Genomic DNA, 20,494 nt, shown 5'->3' on the forward strand with positions numbered 1-20,494 from the left:
ATATTTTTTTTGTTTAAAATTTACATTTACGTACGTAAAACAATCTCTCTCTCTCTCTCTCTATCTCTCTCTCTCTCTCTCTCTCTCTCTCTCTCTCAAATTGTTTTCCTGCTTTGCTACGTACAAGTACTGTATAATTTATATTTGTAAGGTAACATATTTTGTAAATGCTTTTACTGTAAATACTGTATGTACTGTATCATTATTTATCACTATCATCATGCGCGTTAAATGCCTTGTTTGTTCTGAGCGTGGTTGTTTACTGAGCGTACACGCCGTCGTTTCAGGCGGCGTCATAAAGAAAAAGATTTCATTTGGAAGTCCTAAGAAAAATACGTAAACTAAAACATTGGTAATAAAAAAATCAACATACAGTACTGTATAATCAATATAATCGATGCAAAAACTAACCTATACATATATGTGTACACTAAATGAGTTTGTTTCTTCATTATGATCAGAGATGAACGTAAACAAAACATTGGTTGCCATTTTTTATCGTGCTTTTTAGGTGTTTAGGAAACGCATGATATAAAATCGCCTTTAATATTTGTGCCTGTTTTAGTTTAGGGTGCTGTAGTACATGCATTAAGTGTTCTGTACATTAAAGGGTGGTTTGTTAACAGTACTACGTACAAGGGAAGGTTTTAAAAGTCTGAATATACATGTTAAATAAATAGGTAAATATGATGTCACTACTTCGCGGATTCTCACCTATCGCGCCCGCGTCTGGAACCTATCTACCGCGATAAACGAGGGTTCACTGTATATATATATATGTATATACACATATATATGTGTATACATATACATATAATATACTGTATATTTTTGGGCTCAAGCCATGGCGTCCTGATGGAAGGTTCCTTTTTGGTAGCTTCCTTGGGTATAAAACTACTAAGATATTCCCAGAGAATTTAACCACAGGTTATCACAGAATTCTAACTTCTGGAGCGAGTATCCCAAAGGTTTCCCTTTAAGACATCGTATATCAACAGGGGACGCATGTCTGAACGCGCCACATAGCTATCTTCACCCCGAACAGAGTTAATGCTTCGGTGTGTAAGGGTTGAGAATAGCTGGGAGCCGCTCCACAGCCAATCTCACTCGTGGCTACTACTGATACTCGAGACGTAAACAAACGGGCGCCATTGCTCAAATGACGTCACGCCCGTCTTAATCCTTTGTTTAGTAGCTGCCCTACTTAGACGGATTTTCCCTGTGCTTCTTTTATCGATTTGCATCTACGTTATGTCGCTACCTTCAGCCTCACCATCTTCTGGAAAGTTGAGTACAAGGTTCCAGTATTGTTTAGTTAAGCTCTGGCCGTAAAGTAAATATTACTTTCCGAGATAATTGCTGTTTTGTGGCAGAGCTGTGCCTCTACCGGACCCGCCATTTTATGGCGTCGTTGTTGTTATGCATGCCTTATTTAGTTAGCCACAACAACGCTTCCGGCCTTATTTACTAATCGAATACATTAGTTTATTTAGTCTTCATAGCTAGGAACTTTTATATCGTGTTTCGACGCTTTTTATCGGTCATCGATTGACCTCATACCAGTCGGCTTCTATAGCCCCCAGGCCAGAGCGCCTGTACATAAGTGTTCATGCATGATTTTATTAGTGATCCTAGGCTAAGTTATGAAGATAGGGGCATTATTTTACAATACTTTCGACCGTGATGCAATGTTCTTTCGCCTTCAGGGACCATATAGGGGATAGGTTAGTTAGTGTCTCTTTCTAACCTAACCTACTTGTAGGACCCCTATATGCTTCCTTCATCCCCTGCCTTGGCATTCCCTCTAATTAGCCTTGATTCCCTTTCTGAGTAAAGGGATCAAGTGTCTAATGGAGTATTTATCGCCTCTCAGTCCTCCCTATGGGAATGAACCCCCCTTAGGGTTGCGTCCGAGAGTGAGGTTAGGCTAGCCCTACCTCTATGGCTAGGATTAGTCTATGACTATCCTGCGATAGCGATATGTCTTCTACCTTTCCTAGTTCAGGACTATTAGCCCTGATCTAGGTTAGGTTAGGAAGGTTTCTCTGTTCCCTGCTGAAACTGTACCCATGCACCGTTTCAGCCGATCTGCCTTATCTTAGGTTAGGGAGTGTCCTCCCTTTCCCTAGTGGCCGCTCTGGTACAGAAACCCTTCCTTGGAAGACTTCTCTCTACTCCCCTCCCCACCTATCTCTTGTATAGCCTAGCCTATGCTTAGGTTAGTCTATACCCACCTGTCCCCTGTCCTACAACTCCTCCTTAGGGTGGAGTAGTAGGGCTACCCGAGCTTCCCTGTGCAGTCCGCTCTGGTACATATACCCTTCATAGTGTCCTATGGGGTTAGTCTCTAGATGTGTTCTGCATATGGGGGGCTCCCCCTCTTTGGGTGTCCCCTAGCCCTCCCTTGGGCTACCTAGCTCCCGGTCCTCAGTGACCCCTGCTCCTGGATGATAGAGCCTGTCTCTATCATGGGTACACCCTCTCAGGGGGGGGGGATGTCCGGAGTCCATGACTGAACTTCCTGCATCCCTCCCCCCCCCCTGTCTCTCTCACTATCCGGGTGCTGGTCTCTTGCCGCCTCCACTGTCGGCGATACCCGCCTCCTACCTTGGTGACTCTCCCTACCCTTGCCGCCAGCCCCCTGTGTGCCGGGGGACTGCCGACTGCCGCCGGCTCCTACCGGCGGCTCTCCTCCCTCCTAGCTTGTCGTCCGCTCGCCGGTCGGCATCTATTGCCGGCAACCCGGTTCCGCTATACATTGTCCCAGTCACCAAACCGGCATCCTCCGACTGCCGGAGCCGCCGCTCCCCTGCCGGCGTGCCGCCGTTGTACCGGCGGCCGCCACCCTGGCTTTACTCTTGACTTACATATTGTCTGTCTTAATGCCAGAAACTCTGTCGGAGCGACCTCCGGCATGTCGGCGACTTGCCGGAAACCCCCGGAGGCGTCAAGAATACTTGCACCCCCTTCTTCTAGCTATCATATGATACTGATAGCCCTATACCGCAAACAGACGGACTGTTTCCACTATTAAGATCAATACCTTGGTACTGTTCTGTTAGGGATCATGCTGTCTCTTTGCACTCTTCTAATTCCAGCATGCTGCGTGCATCTTTGCACGGCTGGTTGCCGGAAGCAGTTACCTTAAAAGGAGGCCCTCTAGCCCCTAGTTTGGGACCGAATGATCTCGGTCCCAATCTTACCCTTGGTTTTTCCACGGAATTCCATTACCCTATGGAACTCTAAGGAATACTATCCGGTGCCTTCGGTCTCTCGGATTATCCAAGGACAAAGCTTACGGTAACCAGCCGGGCGAGATGCATGGAGTATGTTCTCTTTACTATTTCAATCTCTATGCATCACACCCTTCTTTAAGTTAAAATTAATAATTAATATTAACTTAGTTTAAGAGCCATTCTTATGACTCCCCCATACTCATTTTCTCTTTCTTCCACAGGAGGAGCAGATGAAGTGTGACTTCGCCTTCTGCGCTGTGAAACGCCCGCAGTTTTACGGGCATACGGCTTGCAGGACTCACGCCCCTTGTGCCGACAAGAAAGGGGATCTGAAGTTTTGGAATCCACTGAACTGTACGGTCTGCCAGGCTCACATGGCTGACGCCTTCCATAACCCTCCCTCAGCGGAGGTCAGAGACATTTCTCGTGAAAAGCTACGCAAGTGGGTGCGTGGCTTCCAGAAAAATGCCACCGGCCCTTACCTGGCCACAGAAGAATTGAGGTCACTCCTGTTCCCTAAGGCCTCCCCTGATTCAGTGGTACCCAAAGACGTGATTCCCATTGTCCAACTTACAGTGGAACCTGATGTTGTCATGGCTCAGTCCATGCATGAGTGTCGCCTGGATTCCGGAGATGACGAACAGATGTCGGATGTCTCGGAAGACACCGAGAAGACGCTTATGGCTCAAGGAGCCGAAGATGACGAAGACAAGGTGGAATACGCCGAGTCGGAGCAAGAGGTCGCTCCTCCGTCCATCCCCCCTCCTACTCCTACACCGACGGAAGTGTCTATTCCGTCTACCTCCTCGACCCCGGATCCCTCTTCTTACACTCAAGAAATGATCCGACTGATTAGAGCCGTCATGGACGACAGGTTGAAGGAGAATCAGGAGTTCATCAGGTCCATGATGGGATCCAGAGAACCGAAGAGGATTTCGGTTAAGGATCTCCCCGCTTGCTCACATGCCAACCCGTGGAGGTATGCTGAGCATATGGTTATCGCGACCGGCAGGATCTTTGTCAGCGATAAGATCGGCACGGTCCCCTTGGAAGACGTGGAGTTCTTCCCAAACTTTGAGGCCTACCCGGACTGTTACGTCCGTCTGCGTTCTGAGCCTGCCTCGAAGGAAGAGACCGAACCGAAGGAAGAGATAGTGTTCGATCTCGCAAAGGCCCAGGCTATGCTAGCCACCACATTCAAGAGTAGGGGCTTTACCTGCTCTAAGCTTCCGGCCCTGAGCAAGAAGCACCCTACTTATGTCGCACCTGAAAGTGCGATTCTTCCATTCCTGGAAAAGGCCTTAGCTGCGTGCCTTAAAGCTGCGGAAGAAGGGAAAGCCTGCCCTGCACTGGAGGAGTGCAGACCCTTCTCCATAGTAACTCCCCCTGACGCTCAAAACTGGAAGGATGTCCAGCATACTTTCGTCGTGGGAAAGCTAGATCCTGACGTCGCCGGACGTCAGTTTAATGAAGACCTCCCTGTATTATTAGTTAAACACTAATAATTATTTTTAAGTATTTTTGTAATGTTCAAGTTTTGTGAAGTTTGCGCATGCTCACTGACGACAGTGTAAAATTGTGACGGTGGGCAGTGGTACTGTCGACTGTCGACGTGGCCAGTGATTGGCAGGTGGAGGTTGTGCACGTAACCAACTGTTCGTGCGTAGTTGCTGAGGAGTGCAGCTGTGCACTCATGCAAGCAAATGGTGTTGATATGTAGCTTGTGTTCTTTAAGGTATGCTATTGTTTGTGTAATGAGATTTGTAAATTATGGATATGTTTCGGTTGAATAGTCTTATCGGCATTTTGACATTGTTCCTCTACTATATTGTAGTAATGTTGTATTTTAGGATGTGTTAACGTAAGAGCTGATAGAAGAAATTAGCCGATATTTAATGCACGAGAAATCTGCTGGGTATCAGAGAGGAGGCATTGTTGTAAGTGACTTTTTGCAGTTAATTGTTACTTATCTTTTAACTTGTTGGTAACGGTGATTGTGTGATGACATTGTTATGATAATTATTAGTGAGAAATTATATATGTTTGTTCATATGGTGATAAGGATTAATGTTTCTGCTAAGGTGATACGTAAAAAAAAAAAAAAAAAAAAAAAAAAAATGGGTATGTTATTCTGACTTTTATAATGTTACAGGTCGAAATTAAACGTTTTACGACAAGCTGAGTTTTTATCTGGTACCTGAGCATACATTTCGACAACACTCATCATGACAGATGAAGGGAAAAACGGCAGCTCCACGGGGGAAAATGATAGTGCTAGGATGTCACTGGAAGCACAGAAGAAGGCCAAACAGCGGAGGGGAACCGCAAAGGCAAAACTAACACGTAAGCTTGATAAGTTTCATGAGTATATGTTAGATCAAATGGCATTAGAAATTTTAGAAGAAAGATACGAGAGTGTTGTTAAGGCTTATGATGAAGTTGAACTAGCTAATGAACAGTATTGCAATTTATTAGATGAGAACTGTGATGCTCAATTGATAGAGGAGGCTAACGTTTATATCAAAGCATTAGAAGATAGAAAGTGTGCAGCTCATGTGATATTTGTGAAAGTTAAAGACGAAATGCAGGTGAAAAAAGTTTTAAAAGTAAAACCGATTGATGTGCCCAGGTTTCACGGAGATGTGAGAGATTATAGCAATTTCAAGAGAGATTTTTTTAGACTAATGCAATCAAATTATGGGAAAGATCCCTTTGTGCTAAGACAGTGTCTTTCAGGAGAGGCCTTGGATACAGTTCGTGGTGCAGATCATGACTTCGATAAAATGTTTGAGCGATTAGATGAAACTTTTGGGAACAGCAGAACCATTATTGATGTAGTAGTAGAGGACATAAGGTCAATTAAACCTATTTCCGAAGGGGATAGTGAGAGTTTCATTAGGATGGTTGATAAGATTGAGCAATGCTATCTTTACTTAGACCAAATGAGTTTGGCTTCAGAATTAAATACTGCTAACATGACTAGCCAGATAGAAAAACTATTACCACCTACTCAGAAGCGTGAATGGGTTAAGTTAGCAGAGTGTGTAGGTAATCGTGACCTATTCGGAAAGTTGTTGGAATACCTTTTGAGTGAAAAGAAATCAATGAAATATCTTAATGCTAATATTAGAAGCAATAATAATATTAAGGCTAAAGTGAATTATACCTGCACTTATGAAGATCAGCGTAGTACAAAGCAAGGAAGAGAGTCAGATGTAATGGAAAGGATAGCAGGACTTGAAAATGCTATTACAAATATCACTGACCTTTTCACTAAAATTACAGAAGAAAATGCTGAACGGAACAGGAATAAGATCAGTGACAACACAAGGCTGCATAGGTGCTGGTATCATGGCTCAGATGGACATGATATCTTAGACTGTACAACTTTCCAGAACTTGAGTATCAATGACAGAATGGAGAGTGTAAAGAAGAAAGGTATTTGCTTTAATTGCCTTAAAGGTGTTCACATAGCAAGAAAATGTCTAAAGAAGTCCAGATGTAATACTGTAGATGTTAACAATGAATCTTGTGGGAAACTTCATCATACTATTATACATGAGGGATTCATAACAGGAAATTCCTTTGTAAGTCTGAAAAGAAACGGTGTTTTATTTATGGTTAACAAGATCAAGTGTGGTAATCAGGAGTTACAAACTTTATTTGACTCGGGAGCTGATATAACAATGATCAGAAATGATGTGGCTAAGGCATTGGGACTGAAAGGAAAATGTGTCAGATTAGCTGTGACTAAATTGGGCGACAAAACTGTGACATACAGTAGTAAAGAGTATGATCTGGTTTTAACCGACAAGGATGGGAATGATGTCAATGTTACTGCTTATGGAATCGATGACATTACATCTCAAGTCGGTAAGGTAGATTTATCAAAAGTGAAACATTTATTCAAGGGTGTTAATGTATGTGCATTAGATAGACCTTATGGTAAAATAGATCTCCTAATTGGTTCTGATTATTGCTCTTTAATTCCAACAGTTAAGGAAACTGTGGCTGAAAATTTACAGCTCAGGGAATCACAGTTTGGAATGTGTGTGTATGGCAGTCATCCCGACATTGTTACCTTATCAGTGTTTAGGAGTAATCCAGGCATTAGCATTAATCATGTTTCCAGTACAATATCCGACTATGATATATCTGTAGAACCCGTAATTGATATTACAGCACAGATAAATGATTTCTTCACCATTGAACACTTAGGAACTGATTGTAATCCCAGATGTGGTAGTTGTCGTTGTGGGAAATGTGCAACAGGCAATGGCAATTATAGTATAAAAGAGGAAAAGGAGCTGGCTCTTATTGAAAGTGGGTTGATGTATTACCCGGACAGAAAAGAATGGTCTGCTAAATTTCCATGGACTAAGGATCCCAAACTGTTGCAAAATAATGTATCTGTAGCTGTTGCTAGACTGAAAGGCACAGAGAAAAGATTGATGAAACTGGGTTCAGACTATGCTCAAGCTTATAATGACCAGATACTTGACATGACAAAGCGCAATGTAATTCGGAAGTTATCCGATGAAGAGGTTAAAAACTATGTTGGTCCTGTCACATACATTCAACATCATGAAGTGTTAAAACCAGGATCTATATCAACCCCATTGAGAATTGTTTTTGATTCATCGGCAAAGTATATGGGCCAGTCTCTAAATAGTTTTTGGGCAAAGGGCCCTAATATTTTGAACTCAATGTTTGGTATATTACTAAGATTTCGTGAAAAGGCTATAGGCATAGCCGGTGACATAAGCAAAATGTATAATTGCATTAAGCTTCCAGAATTAGAACAACATGTACATAGATTTGTTTGGAGAAATTTGCAAAGTAATCGCAAACCTGATCACTATGTAATGACATGCATGGGTTTCGGGGATAGGCCCTCAGGAATTATTGCAATGTTAGCTCTCAGACATACTGCAGAATTGTCGGTAAAAGACTTCCCAGAAGCATCACGTGTGATAATGACTAATTCCTATGTAGATGACATAATCCATTCTGTTGAGAGTAAAGCTGAGGCATTTAGCCTAATTAGAGATATTGAAAATGTACTCTCTAAAGGCAGTTTTAAAGTTAAACGATGGACCATTACTGGAGATAATGAGCGTTCTGACTTTGAAGTGTCCCAGAATAGTAATGAAAGAATACTTGGCCTTAACTGGCAATGCAATAAGGATGTGTTTTATTTTAAAACTAAGTTAAATTTCTCTCCAAAATATAAGGGTGTAAGAACAGAACCAGACTTAAACAAGTTGAATTTCGTTGAAAATATACCTTCAGTTTTAACAAAAAGGGTTGTCGTCAGTCAGATGTGTTCTGTTTACGACCCACTGGGGTTTTTGCTTCCATTCACACTAAAAGCAAAGATTTTGCTACGAGACACTGTGAAATGTGACTTTAAATTAGGATGGGACGATCCCTTGCCTTCCTATTTAAAAGAACAATGGGTGTCATATTTTTGTGAGTTATTTGGCACTGAAACTCTGTATTTTGAAAGGAATGTTAAGCCAACCTCAGCCAAAGGATTGCCTTTACTTGTTATTTTCAGTGATAGTTCAACAAATGCTTATGGTGCTGTTGCATATGCTAGGTGGGAGTTAGAGTCTGGTGCATTTGAGAGCAGGCTCATTGTGGCAAAGAGTAGGATAGCCCCTAGTAGACAGTTATCTATTCCAAGGCTTGAATTGTGTGGAGCTGTTATAGCGTGCAGGATGCGTAAAGCCATTGAAGATGAAATGACATATAAATTTAGTTCGGTAATGCACATAACAGATTCCTCCATTGTTAGAGCACAAATCCAAAAGGAATCTTATGGCTTTGGAACTTTCGTAGCCACTAGAATAGCAGAAGTTCAATCAAAAAGTGACCCAAATGAATGGTGGTGGATTGCTTCTGGATTAAATCCTGCTGATCTATTGACCAGACCCCAGGACCCTTTAAATGTTGCAGTTGTCTATTCATGGAAATATGGTCCAGAGTTCATGGCCCTTCCTTTAGAAGTGTGGCCTATCAGTCAATCGGTGAATTGTGAGTTACCTGATAGAATTCATGTTAATCTTGCACAATACTCTGTTCATGAAGAAACCATAATTGATGCGTCTAAATTCAACAACTATAATATGTTAATTGCAGTCACTGCTAGGATATTTAACATTGTTAAGGAGAAATCTTTTAAGGGTGTTCTAAAGAAACTTGAACCTAGATCACTTAAGGAAGCTGAGAGGTTTTGGATTATGCAAGCACAAAAAAGTCTTCCTGAGAACTGGAAAAAATGTTTTCAAAGATTAGGACCATTTCAAGCTGAAGATGGTACAATTATGGTAGGAGAAAGAATGGAAAGATGGTTGAAACATAATTGGAACCAAGATAGCTTCATTCTATTACCTGGTAAGCATCCATTTACAGTCTTGTACATTAGTTATTTACACAGGTTGGATCATGCTGGAGTTGATGTTACACTATGTAAGCTTCAGTCTAAATTTTGGGTTCCTTCAGCACGTAAAATCATAAGATCGATAAAGAGAGGTTGTATTCTTTGCAGGAAACTGGATGCCAAAGTTGAAGGTCAAAAAATGGGTCAGATTTCTGATGAAAGAATGAGTCCTTGTCCAGCATTCTATCACACTGCTGTGGATATTTTTGGACATTTTCAAATCAAAGATAATGTAAAGAAAAGGACAACTGGTAAAGCTTATGGTGTTATATTCAATTGTATTGTTACACGTGCCGTGTATATTGATGTTGTAGATGGATATGATACTTATAGTTTTTTAAAGTGTTTCAGAAGATTTACAGCGGTTCATGGCTATCCTGATACTGTACACTCTGACTTAGGCTCACAATTGGTATCAGCAAGTAAAGAACTAAAGAGTGATAACAACTGGAACATACACGAGATCACTGAATTTGGAGCAAAGGAAGGCTTGAAATGGAAATTTAATCGGTCTGCAGATGCTGCATGGCAGAATGGGGTAAGTGAGGCCTTAATTAAGTCTGTAAAAAGGTCTCTGTCAATGCTCATAGGAACTACCATCTTGACATTTAGTGATTTGCAGACAATATTTTTTGAAATAGCAAACTTAATGAATGAAAGGCCTATTGGAATAAAACCTGGTATGGATGTAGAATTAGGAACATATTTGTGTCCGAACGATTTACTTTTGGGTAGAGCAAGTAATAAAGTACCATCTGGTTCATGGTCTACATCAGGTGACACCAAGAAAAGGTTGAACTTTATACAAAATGTTGTCGACACCTTTTGGCGTAAGTGGCAGAGAGATTATTTCCCTACACTCATTGTAAGGCAAAAATGGCACACAGATAAAAGAAATATACAACCTGGTGATATTGTTCTGATTAAAGACACAAATGTTGTGCGAGGAAAATGGAAAATGGGGCAGGTTGTAGATACAGAAACAGGCAGAGACAATAAGGTGAGAGATGTAAGCATTAGATACAAAATACAAAGACCAGGAAAATATAAGGGACAAAGTGACACAGTTATCAAGAGATCGGTTCACAAGTTGGTGGTATTGCTACCCGTTGAAGAACAATAAAGGAGGCGGGAGTGTATTATTAGTTAAACACTAATAATTATTTTTAAGTATTTTTGTAATGTTCAAGTTTTGTGAAGTTTGCGCATGCTCACTGACGACAGTGTAAAATTGTGACGGTGGGCAGTGGTACTGTCGACTGTCGACGTGGCCAGTGATTGGCAGGTGGAGGTTGTGCACGTAACCAACTGTTCGTGCGTAGTTGCTGAGGAGTGCAGCTGTGCACTCATGCAAGCAAATGGTGTTGATATGTAGCTTGTGTTCTTTAAGGTATGCTATTGTTTGTGTAATGAGATTTGTAAATTATGGATATGTTTCGGTTGAATAGTCTTATCGGCATTTTGACATTGTTCCTCTACTATATTGTAGTAATGTTGTATTTTAGGATGTGTTAACGTAAGAGCTGATAGAAGAAATTAGCCGATATTTAATGCACGAGAAATCTGCTGGGTATCAGAGAGGAGGCATTGTTGTAAGTGACTTTTTGCAGTTAATTGTTACTTATCTTTTAACTTGTTGGTAACGGTGATTGTGTGATGACATTGTTATGATAATTATTAGTGAGAAATTATATATGTTTGTTCATATGGTGATAAGGATTAATGTTTCTGCTAAGGTGATACGTAAAAAAAAAAAAAAAAAAAAAAAAAATGGGTATGTTATTCTGACTTTTATAATGTTACAGGTCGAAATTAAACGTTTTACGACAAGCTGAGTTTTTATCTGGTACCTGAGCATACACTCCCTAAGCTCAACGATCACCTCCTTCGTCGGGAACAAGATACGAAGGAGAGGCTCGCAGCATCCTTATCTCATCAAGTCCAACTTGAAATTATGGCCTGTGACACCAGAGTACCAGACCACTACATGGTACTCTCCAAATCCCACCTGATGACCGTGATGAAGGACTTGTACCACTTCATAAAGGCTCGGAGAGCCTGTCGTGAATTCGTGTTTGCAGGTGCCACCGTGAAACACGAACCCCGGAGGCTGATTTCCTCCAACATCTGGGGTAAACACCTCTTTCCCTCTGACCTCGTGAAGGAAATCACCGACAGAGCCGCCACGGAGAATAGGAACCTTCTCCACAAGTGGGGCATGTCCAGGAAAAGGAAACCCTCTCAGGACGACGGACCTCAACCTAAGAGGAAATCCCAAAAACAGAAACCCCAGCAACGTCAACAAAGACGTCAGTTTCCGGGACCCGCTACCTCCCAAGTGGTTGCCCAACCACAACAGACCTTTCAATTGGTCCCCCAACCGGTGTTGTCACAGTCACCGGTCTTCACCCCTGCTTTCGAGCAACAGTCAACTACCTTTCGTCCCAAAGGTAGAGGCTCATACAAGGGTGCAAGCAAAGACGCTTCTCGCCGTCCCTCCAGAGGCAGAGGAGGAAAGGGAGCTAGCGGCCGAGGCAGCAAGCCCTCGGGACACCAGAAGCAATGAAGTGCTTCCGGTGGGAGGAAGACTCCGCCAATTCCAGGATCGTTGGACCTTCGATCCCTGGGCACACAGCATCGTCAAGAAGGGTCTAGGCTGGAGTTGGACTCAACCACCCCCAATCTTCCAGCAATTCTTCCAACAATCAACCCCTCTTCTGGAAGAATATGTCCTAGATCTCTTGAACAAGAAGGTGATAAGGAAGGTAAAGTCCACCAGGTTCCAAGGGAGACTGTTTTGTGTCCCCAAGAAAGACTCAGACAAACTCAGAGTCATTCTGGACTTATCCCCCCTCAACAAGTTCATAGCGAACGACAAGTTCAAGATGCTGACTCTTCAACAGATAAGGACCCTTCTACCTCGAGGTTCCTACACGGTCTCCATAGACCTGGCGGATGCCTACTGGCACGTTCCAATGAACCATCACGCTTCCTCCTACCTAGGATTTCGACTCCAAAGGAAGAGCTACGCCTTCCGGGCCATGCCCTTCGGCCTCAACATGGCCCCTCGGATCTTCACAAAACTGGCGGATGCCATAGTACAACAGCTCCGCCTACGAAACGTCCAGGTGATGGCCTACCTCGACGACTAGCTAGTCTGGGCTCCATCGCCCGAAGATTGTGTAAAATCTTGCAACAAAGTCACCCAGTACCTAGAACACCTGGGATTCAAGATCAACGAGAAAAAATCTCGCCTCTCTCCAGCTCAGAAGTTCCAGTGGTTGGGAATCCACTGGAACCTTCAGTCACACCGCCTTTCCATCCCCCAGAAGAAAAGGAAGGAAATAGCAGGGTCTGTCAAGCGACTGCTGAAATCCAAACGCATTTCAAGACGCCAGCAGGAACGAGTTCTAGGCTCTCTACAGTTCGCCTCAGTGACAAACCCAGTGCTTCGCGCACAGCTAAAGGATGCCGCGGGAGTCTGGAGACGTTCGGCATCCATCGCTCGAAGAGACCTCAAGAGACGGCTTCCAAACAGACTGCGACTTCTTCTAAAGCCGTGGTCAGAAGCAAAGGCCCTGAAAAGGTCCATTCCTCTCCAACACCCTCCTCCATCACTCAACATCCACACGGACGCTTCGCTGGAGGGTTGGGGAGGTCACTCCCACCAAAAACAGGCTCAAGGCACCTGGTCTCCCCTGTTCAAGACGTTCCACATAAACATCTTGGAGGCCATGGCGGTCCTTCTAACCCTAAAGAAGTTATCCCCGCCGCCCTCGATCCACATCCGTCTAACCCTAGACAACTCGGTGGTAGTTCGTTGTCTCAATCGCCAAGGCTCAAGATCGCCCCAGATAAATCAGGTGCTTCTCCCAATCTTCCGTCTGGCAGAGAAGAAGAAGTGGCACTTGCCTGCAGTTCACCTACAAGGATTCCGCAACGTGACAGCGGATGCTCTATCTCGGACAAACCCGATAGAGTCGGAATGGTCTCTAGACGCAAGATCGTTCTCCTTCATCTCTCACCAAGTCCCAGAACTTCAGATAGATCTCTTTGCAACGAGCGACAACAATCAACTTCCTCGGTATGTGGCCCCGTACGAGGACCCCAAAGCAGAAGCAGTGGATGCCATGTCACTGGATTGGAACAGATGGTCCAAGATCTACCTGTTCCCCCCCACCAACCTTCTGTTGAAAGTCCTCTCCAAACTGAGAACCTTCAAAGGGACAGCGGCCCTAGTGGCTCCCAAGTGGCCTCGGAGCAACTGGTACCCCCTGGTCCTGGAGCTGCAGCCCAAGCTGATCCCTCTCCCGGGCCCAGTTCTCTCTCAACAAGTACAGAAGTCGACTGTCTTCGCTTCTTCATCGAAAATCAAGGACCTTCATCTCATGATTTTCTCTCCCTAGCCGCAAAGAAGAGGTTTGGGATCTCGAAGAAAAGTCTGGACTTCCTAGAGGAATACAAGACCGAATCCACAAGACGGCAATATGAATCATCCTGGAGGAAATGGGTCTCCTTCGTCAAGACAAAAAATCCTAAAGAAATCACGATTGATTTCTGCATGTCCTTCTTTATTCACCTTCATGGACAGGGATTAGCAGCCAATACGATATCAACCTGCAAATCGGCCTTGACCAGACCAATTCTATATGCTTTCCAAATTGATCTGTCCAGCGACATCTTCAACAAACTGCCGAAAGCATGTGCTCGCCTACGCCCAGCACCCCCACCGAAACCGATCTCCTGGTCACTAGACAAGGTGCTCCATTTCGCCTCCAACTTGGACAATGATTCATGCCCTCTCAAGGATCTGACTCAGAAAGTTATATTTCTCTTTGCTCTCGCTTCAGGAGCTCGAGTCAGCGAAATAGTGGCTTTATCAAGAGAGGATGGACACATCCTGTTTACCGATACAGGTGAAGTTACCCTCTCCCCTGATCCGACGTTTCTCGCCAAAAATGAATTACCCACCAAAAGATGGGGCCCTTGGAGAATATGCCCCCTGAAGGAGGATGCCTCTCTATGTCCAGTAGAGAGCCTCAAGGTCTATCTTCGCAGAACTTCAAACTTTGGTGGAGGCCAACTCTTCAAAGGAGAAACATCGGGCAGCGACCTGTCACTGAAACAATTAAGAGCGAAAATCACCTACTTCATTCGCAGAGCGGATCCTAACAGTACACCCGCTGGTCATGATCCTAGAAAAGTGGCATCATCTCTGAATTTCTTTCAGAGTATGGACTTTGAAAGCCTTAAAAACTTCACGGGTTGGAAGTCCTCGCGAGTTTTCTTTAAACATTATGCGAAACAAGTGCACGAAGTCAAACATTTTGTGGTAGCCGCAGGTAGTGTTATGAAACCTGCACCTAACTCTGCGTAGAACAGTGAGTTACTTGGGACTCTAACTCTTCGGGTGCCTATGTTGACCCTCGAGCGATTCATAGTGATGTCGAAAACACTTAGTGCTTTTATAACTGTTCTTATCCCAGGTGAAATGTCATAGTTGTCACACAAGTGCCGCATGCCCTGAGCATGACGTGTTTTTTAATCAAAGACTTGCGTTCCTCGAGAACGAGTGCCTACTAATAAACTTGAAATTCCTTTTCAGATTCAAGAGCAAGTCTTTATTACTATGTACATTATAATTACTGTAAATGAACTTTACTTATTGCTGTAAATTATTTAATTTCTGCATTTGTGAAATAAAATTTCTATTTTATTACCTGTGCGTCTCAATCAGCTCCTACTTACTATGAAATACATGCCTGTCATAGTTTTATTATTCCCCCTTTTCCTTATGGTTATGAAGAAATTAAGATGCTAACTCTTAATTTATATTCACTCTGATTATGTAAGGTTCCAACACGAATACTTACTTTTATTACCCGGGAGATGAACCATCACTCTCAATACACAGTGCCCAACCACCACTGGTCTAATTTTCAGAATGTTCCTATACAAATACCAAACATTCGGCTTCATCTCCAAGTTCTTCAAGTTCTTCTATCAGGATGAATAGCCCTTCAATACCACTTTGACGTCGGCATGGCCCATGGGAACTTCACTGCCAAGGGGGGCAGGATGCTTCTTCCCTATGGTCCTTTATCAAAGATTACTATGCTGTTTTGTCAATGCCTTGGCACTTACTTTTAGGGGAAAATCTACCACGATACATTGATTCTCTGGTATTCTTCCATCAGGACGCCATGGCTTGAGCCCAAAAAACGGATTTTGAGCGAAGCGAAAAATCTATTTTTGGGTGAGATAGCCATGGCGTCCTGATGGACCCTCCCTGCTACTTCGTCCAGTTTTAGATCCCACCCTGTTCTACTGTATCATGGTGTTGGGCAAGCAACTGGCTTCAGGATGAAGACGGGCGTGACGTCATTTGAGCAATGGCGCCCGTTTGTTTACGTCTCGAGTATCAGTAGTAGCCACGAGTGAGATTGGCTGTGGAGCGGCTCCCAGCTATTCTCAACCCTTACACACCGAAGCATTAACTCTGTTCGGGGTGAAGATAGCTATGTGGCGCGTTCAGACATGCGTCCCCTGTTGATATACGATGTCTTAAAGGGAAACCTTTGGGATACTCGCTCCAGAAGTTAGAATTCTGTGATAACCTGTGGTTAAATTCTCTGGGAATATCTTAGTAGTTTTATACCCAAGGAAGCTACCAAAAAGGAACCTTCCATCAGGACGCCATGGCTATCTCACCCAAAAATAGATTTTTCGCTTCGCTCAAAATCCGTTATATATATATATATATATATATATATATATATATATATATATATATATATATATACATATATATATATATATATATATATATATATATATATATATATATATATATATATATATATATCTTAATTCCAAATATTTCATGCGAAGATCTGGCTATACCCTATGTGAAAATACAAATTACTTTTATGTCTTAATTCCCAATATTTCATGACAAGTACTTAGAGCTATTTTAGTAAAATACATAATTCCTTTTACATATTAATTTCGAATATTTCATGACAATCACTTCAGCTATTTTAGTAAAATACATAATTCCTTTTACATATCAATTTCCAATATTTCATCACAAGCACTTCAGGCTATAATAGAAAAATACAAATTACTAATTACTGTTGAAATGTCACGTCGTTAAAATTAACGTGGCGACGTTAGTAACAAGTTGATTGCATCCGTAATTATAACGACAGTTCATTTGGAGCTCCATTTGCCCCAAACATTTCGTTCATGAAGATAACAGCCAATGAGAGAAATTACAAAAGCTTAATTGCCCTTGAATATACTGAATGACAGCGGCCAAGAGTTGCTATGTGAATGTGTAATTCAAAAGCGAATGTAGAACTCGTATGATTTGCAATGGTATGAAGTGTATTGGCAACCTTCATGATATTTTCAATGTGAGAACATTCATGTTGAATAATTTGAGTGAGGTATTAGCCCAATTAGCAGTGAATTTGAGTGGGGTATTAACCCAATAAGCAGTGAATTTGAGTGAACCCAATATGCAGTGAACTAGGCAATCATTGATTTTATTAGATTTTTTTTATCTAAGCCAGACATATATCATTTAAAAAGTAGATGTAATAACTAATATTAAATGCTGTTATTCATACTGCTTTAACCTTCTAATGCCAAGAGTTCATGGTAAATCAAAACTCTCGTTTAAGAGAATGTATATTCACCACATTGATTTCCAATAACTGTTCAATCGAATTTTATAAGAAGCTTTTCCATCTTTCTTACAGGGAATTCAGTCACTTTACACATTATCACATCCCCAAAGCCATGAATGATCAACAAAATAAATGGAAAAAAAAACTTTAACTAGCTTAACACTGTAACATCTCTAACTACGTAAATAAACTTTTTCATAGAAAATATCTCTTTATTTGATTTGTTTCTAGATTTGGGCTTCTCAAAGTCCATGTTCTATGCTTTACTTGTAATAAAAAAAAAAAATAATGGTTTCCTTCAGTAAACTATACAAGCTTGCCTCTGCCATTTTTTTGCGCCATTGTCAAAAAATAGCACCACACTCATACAAAATAGCACTTACCATCACACTGTATTGGGTCTGGCCAGGAACGTATTCTAATGAGGGCGTTCGGGAACATCTCTATCCTCTTGTTCCGTCCAAGAAAGACGTTGACCTTGTTGTATCCCAGCTGATGACACACGACCTCGGCATTCCTTACCGAGAAACGGTCGTCACAAATCGGGACCCACTGCTTAGTGGTGCCATTATAAATGTCTAAGAATCCGTCCCTGAAAGACCGAGAAGAAGAAACATTTTGTGACGTATTCTTTAACGTAGTATTTCTCTCACACTGATCAAAGCTGGGTTATTTAGTGCACATTATAAGCGTTTCAAATTATGAAAACAGTCTCCAAACTTGAAAGAATTGGAGCTTGAAAAATTCAAACTTGCAGCGAATGTTTTCATGTTGAACAGGCTCAAATAATTTATAGTTTATAAAGGAAACCTATTTCAATGTTATTAAAGTTCTTTAACTGTTTATTAATTTTATTGTAGTTTATTTATTTCCTTTCCTAAATGAGCTATTTTTTCCCTATTGGAGCCCTCGGGCTTATAGCATCCTGCTTTTCTCACTAGGGTTTTAGATTAGCTAGTAGTAGTAGTTTTAATAATAATAATAATAAAATGTAAGTTTCCATGAATCAATAAAGTCCATACATACCTCCTTCCTTCGCAGTCACCCTCCACACAAAGTCGAACAGCTTCTAAAGTGGATTTAGTTTGCCGCCCTACTCGATAGTGAGTATCTACCGAAGCGTCAACAGGTTTCATGATGATCTTCTCATCTCTGCGGCCAAGTGCTTCGAGGCGTCCGAGCACCAGCATGCCAACACTGGGGAAGAACTCGAGTACTGTCCCAGCTTCGATTTTCAAGGTGATCCCAGGCATGATCGTTAGGTCAGACTTCACTAGGTAGGGTTCATCCCTTTTCTCAAGGGTCAGATCTTCTAGAAGCCGACCTCCGAGTCCTTTGAGATCCATCTTATTGGTTTCAAGTCTCGATGAGCCTATGGAGGACACCTGGGCGTTGAAACTGTCCTCGATGAGGTAAGGCAGGTAGTCAGCTAGGGCAAAGTTGTTCCAATCATCGAAGTCGAATATCCTCTCTTCAATCACATCTGGTTCTCGAGAGCCCCACCAGTTGGCCTCAACGTTGAGGTAGTTATTGATACGGCTTGTGAACAACCCAGCCAAGAGCTCGTAGTCCATTTCGTTGGAGCCGAAGAGATTATGCGTGATGTTCACCTTCTGGAGGCCTCGCACCCCAACCGTGTAACTGGCCGGCTGGTGGGCACGAGAGGCGCTGCTCTTGAGTTGCATCGTGTGCCGATTCCCTTGCACTTTGTTGCTGTCAAAATAGGCTCGAACAGACCCAAGAATGTTACTCTGACTATCAGTGAAGAATTCGACCATGTATGAGCCAATGTTAGATAGAATACTGTTCTCGTAAATAAACATCTCTTTTTCCATTCCGCGCACCGACAAAAGCCCTTTATAGCAGGTATTTTCTTCAAAACGTGAATACGTCATGTTGAATCGAGCAAAATAGCCATCGATTTTGAACTGGAACTCTGCATTGTTCAGGAACGTGGATCCATTAACGTAGACAGTGTGAGTGAAGTTTTCGTTGTACTGCCAAACATATGGTAACATCAGCTTGATTCCTCCTCCACCGTTGTTCTCCATTAGGATGTCTTCAAATACCCAGTGGAATAAGTTATTTGATTCACGAACGTCCCTGTGTAAAATATTTCACCAATTGAGAGGAATTATCTAAACTCAGACCACATTAGATACGCTGAAATCATTAAAATTTAGTACAACAAGAAATTCACAAGCTCAAAAATTCAGATATTCAATAGTTTATCAATAGAATATATCATTTTATATAAAATTACATTTTGAAATATCCTTAATGCTACATTAATCAAAAACACTTTATTGTTAAGGGCTTAGTTTTTGCAGCATAAACATCTATAAAATCAACATAATCTATAACTAAAATTCTATGAAAATCAGTCTTTATCACTTATATTGATTAGACTAAAATCGTATATAGAACCTTACCAGCTGTACTGATCAATGCCCCTGCCATTGCCCGAAATGGTGGTGCCATTGAACATGAATGTGATCTCTCCAATGTCATCATTGTCCAACCTGACTCTAAAAGGAGACAAGGTGTACATGGCCTGGTTCTGGTTGTTCAGGATATGAGAGTTGACGAGCATGATGCTCTCGTTGGCACAGCGCAGGAGGTGATCACCGTCGTCTGTGAAGTATCTGGTGGAAAAGGATTTCACTATTAGTACTGACAGAAAAGGTAAACAAAGATCCGCAATTTTCTATCCATTGCAGCCAACATACTTGAAATATCTACATTAGTAAGATGTATTTTCCTGCATTGATATAAATACTAATCACAGTTACTTTCTCTAGACATCCCTAAGTCTGTGTCTGCACTGGCACCTAGCAGACCTAGCAGTGTAGATGCAGACTAGAGGTTGTAGAACCTGTCAAACCTTTTCAAAAACTTCTTTTTAGCTATTTGAATATTTCACTAAGGTCGCATAGGTAACAGATAATAAGCATGAGGTTACAAGAATCCTAGTGAAGTATCATCATACTAATCATAATAGAAAAAAGGTTAGCAATATATCACTTGAATAGTAACACCCTTTAAGGTACAATAAATACTACTGCTCACCGAAACTATGAGAAAAACTAATAAATGAAACAAACCTTTGTTTATTTACG

General features: G+C 42.0%; 2 protein-coding genes across 4 annotated transcripts in view; one reads left to right on the top strand and one right to left on the bottom strand.

The window, feature by feature from the left end:
• The window catches only part of LOC137617745 (protein bark beetle-like), a 165,699-nt gene that overhangs the window by 16,879 nt on the left and 128,326 nt on the right, over positions 1 to 20,494 (bottom strand). The window contains 3 exon segments of the mRNA XM_068347742.1: positions 17,759 to 17,967; positions 18,402 to 19,478; positions 19,808 to 20,020. Of these exon segments, the coding sequence (XP_068203843.1) occupies positions 17,759 to 17,967; positions 18,402 to 19,478; positions 19,808 to 20,020 (1,499 nt within the window).
• LOC137617392 (uncharacterized) lies at positions 4,797 to 11,457 on the top strand. Of its 3 annotated transcripts, XM_068347413.1 has the most exons (4): positions 4,797 to 4,971; positions 5,087 to 5,173; positions 5,389 to 5,579; positions 6,522 to 11,456. In XM_068347413.1, the coding sequence occupies exons 3-4, from the start codon at positions 5,462 to 5,464 to the stop codon at positions 10,802 to 10,804; spliced, it is 4,401 nt and encodes a 1,466-aa protein (XP_068203514.1). In that variant the 5' UTR covers positions 4,797 to 4,971; positions 5,087 to 5,173; positions 5,389 to 5,461; the 3' UTR covers positions 10,805 to 11,456. The 3 variants fall into 3 exon arrangements, 2 of the variants coding, with proteins under 2 accessions (XP_068203514.1, XP_068203515.1); XM_068347414.1 differs by lacking the exon at positions 5,087 to 5,173; XR_011039647.1 differs by lacking the exons at positions 4,797 to 4,971; positions 5,087 to 5,173; positions 5,389 to 5,579 and having other exon boundaries at positions 5,986 to 11,071; positions 11,187 to 11,457.

Source organism: Palaemon carinicauda, chromosome 23 (genome assembly GCF_036898095.1).
Source record: "Palaemon carinicauda isolate YSFRI2023 chromosome 23, ASM3689809v2, whole genome shotgun sequence".
NCBI classification, from domain to species: Eukaryota; Metazoa; Arthropoda; class Malacostraca; order Decapoda; family Palaemonidae; genus Palaemon; species Palaemon carinicauda.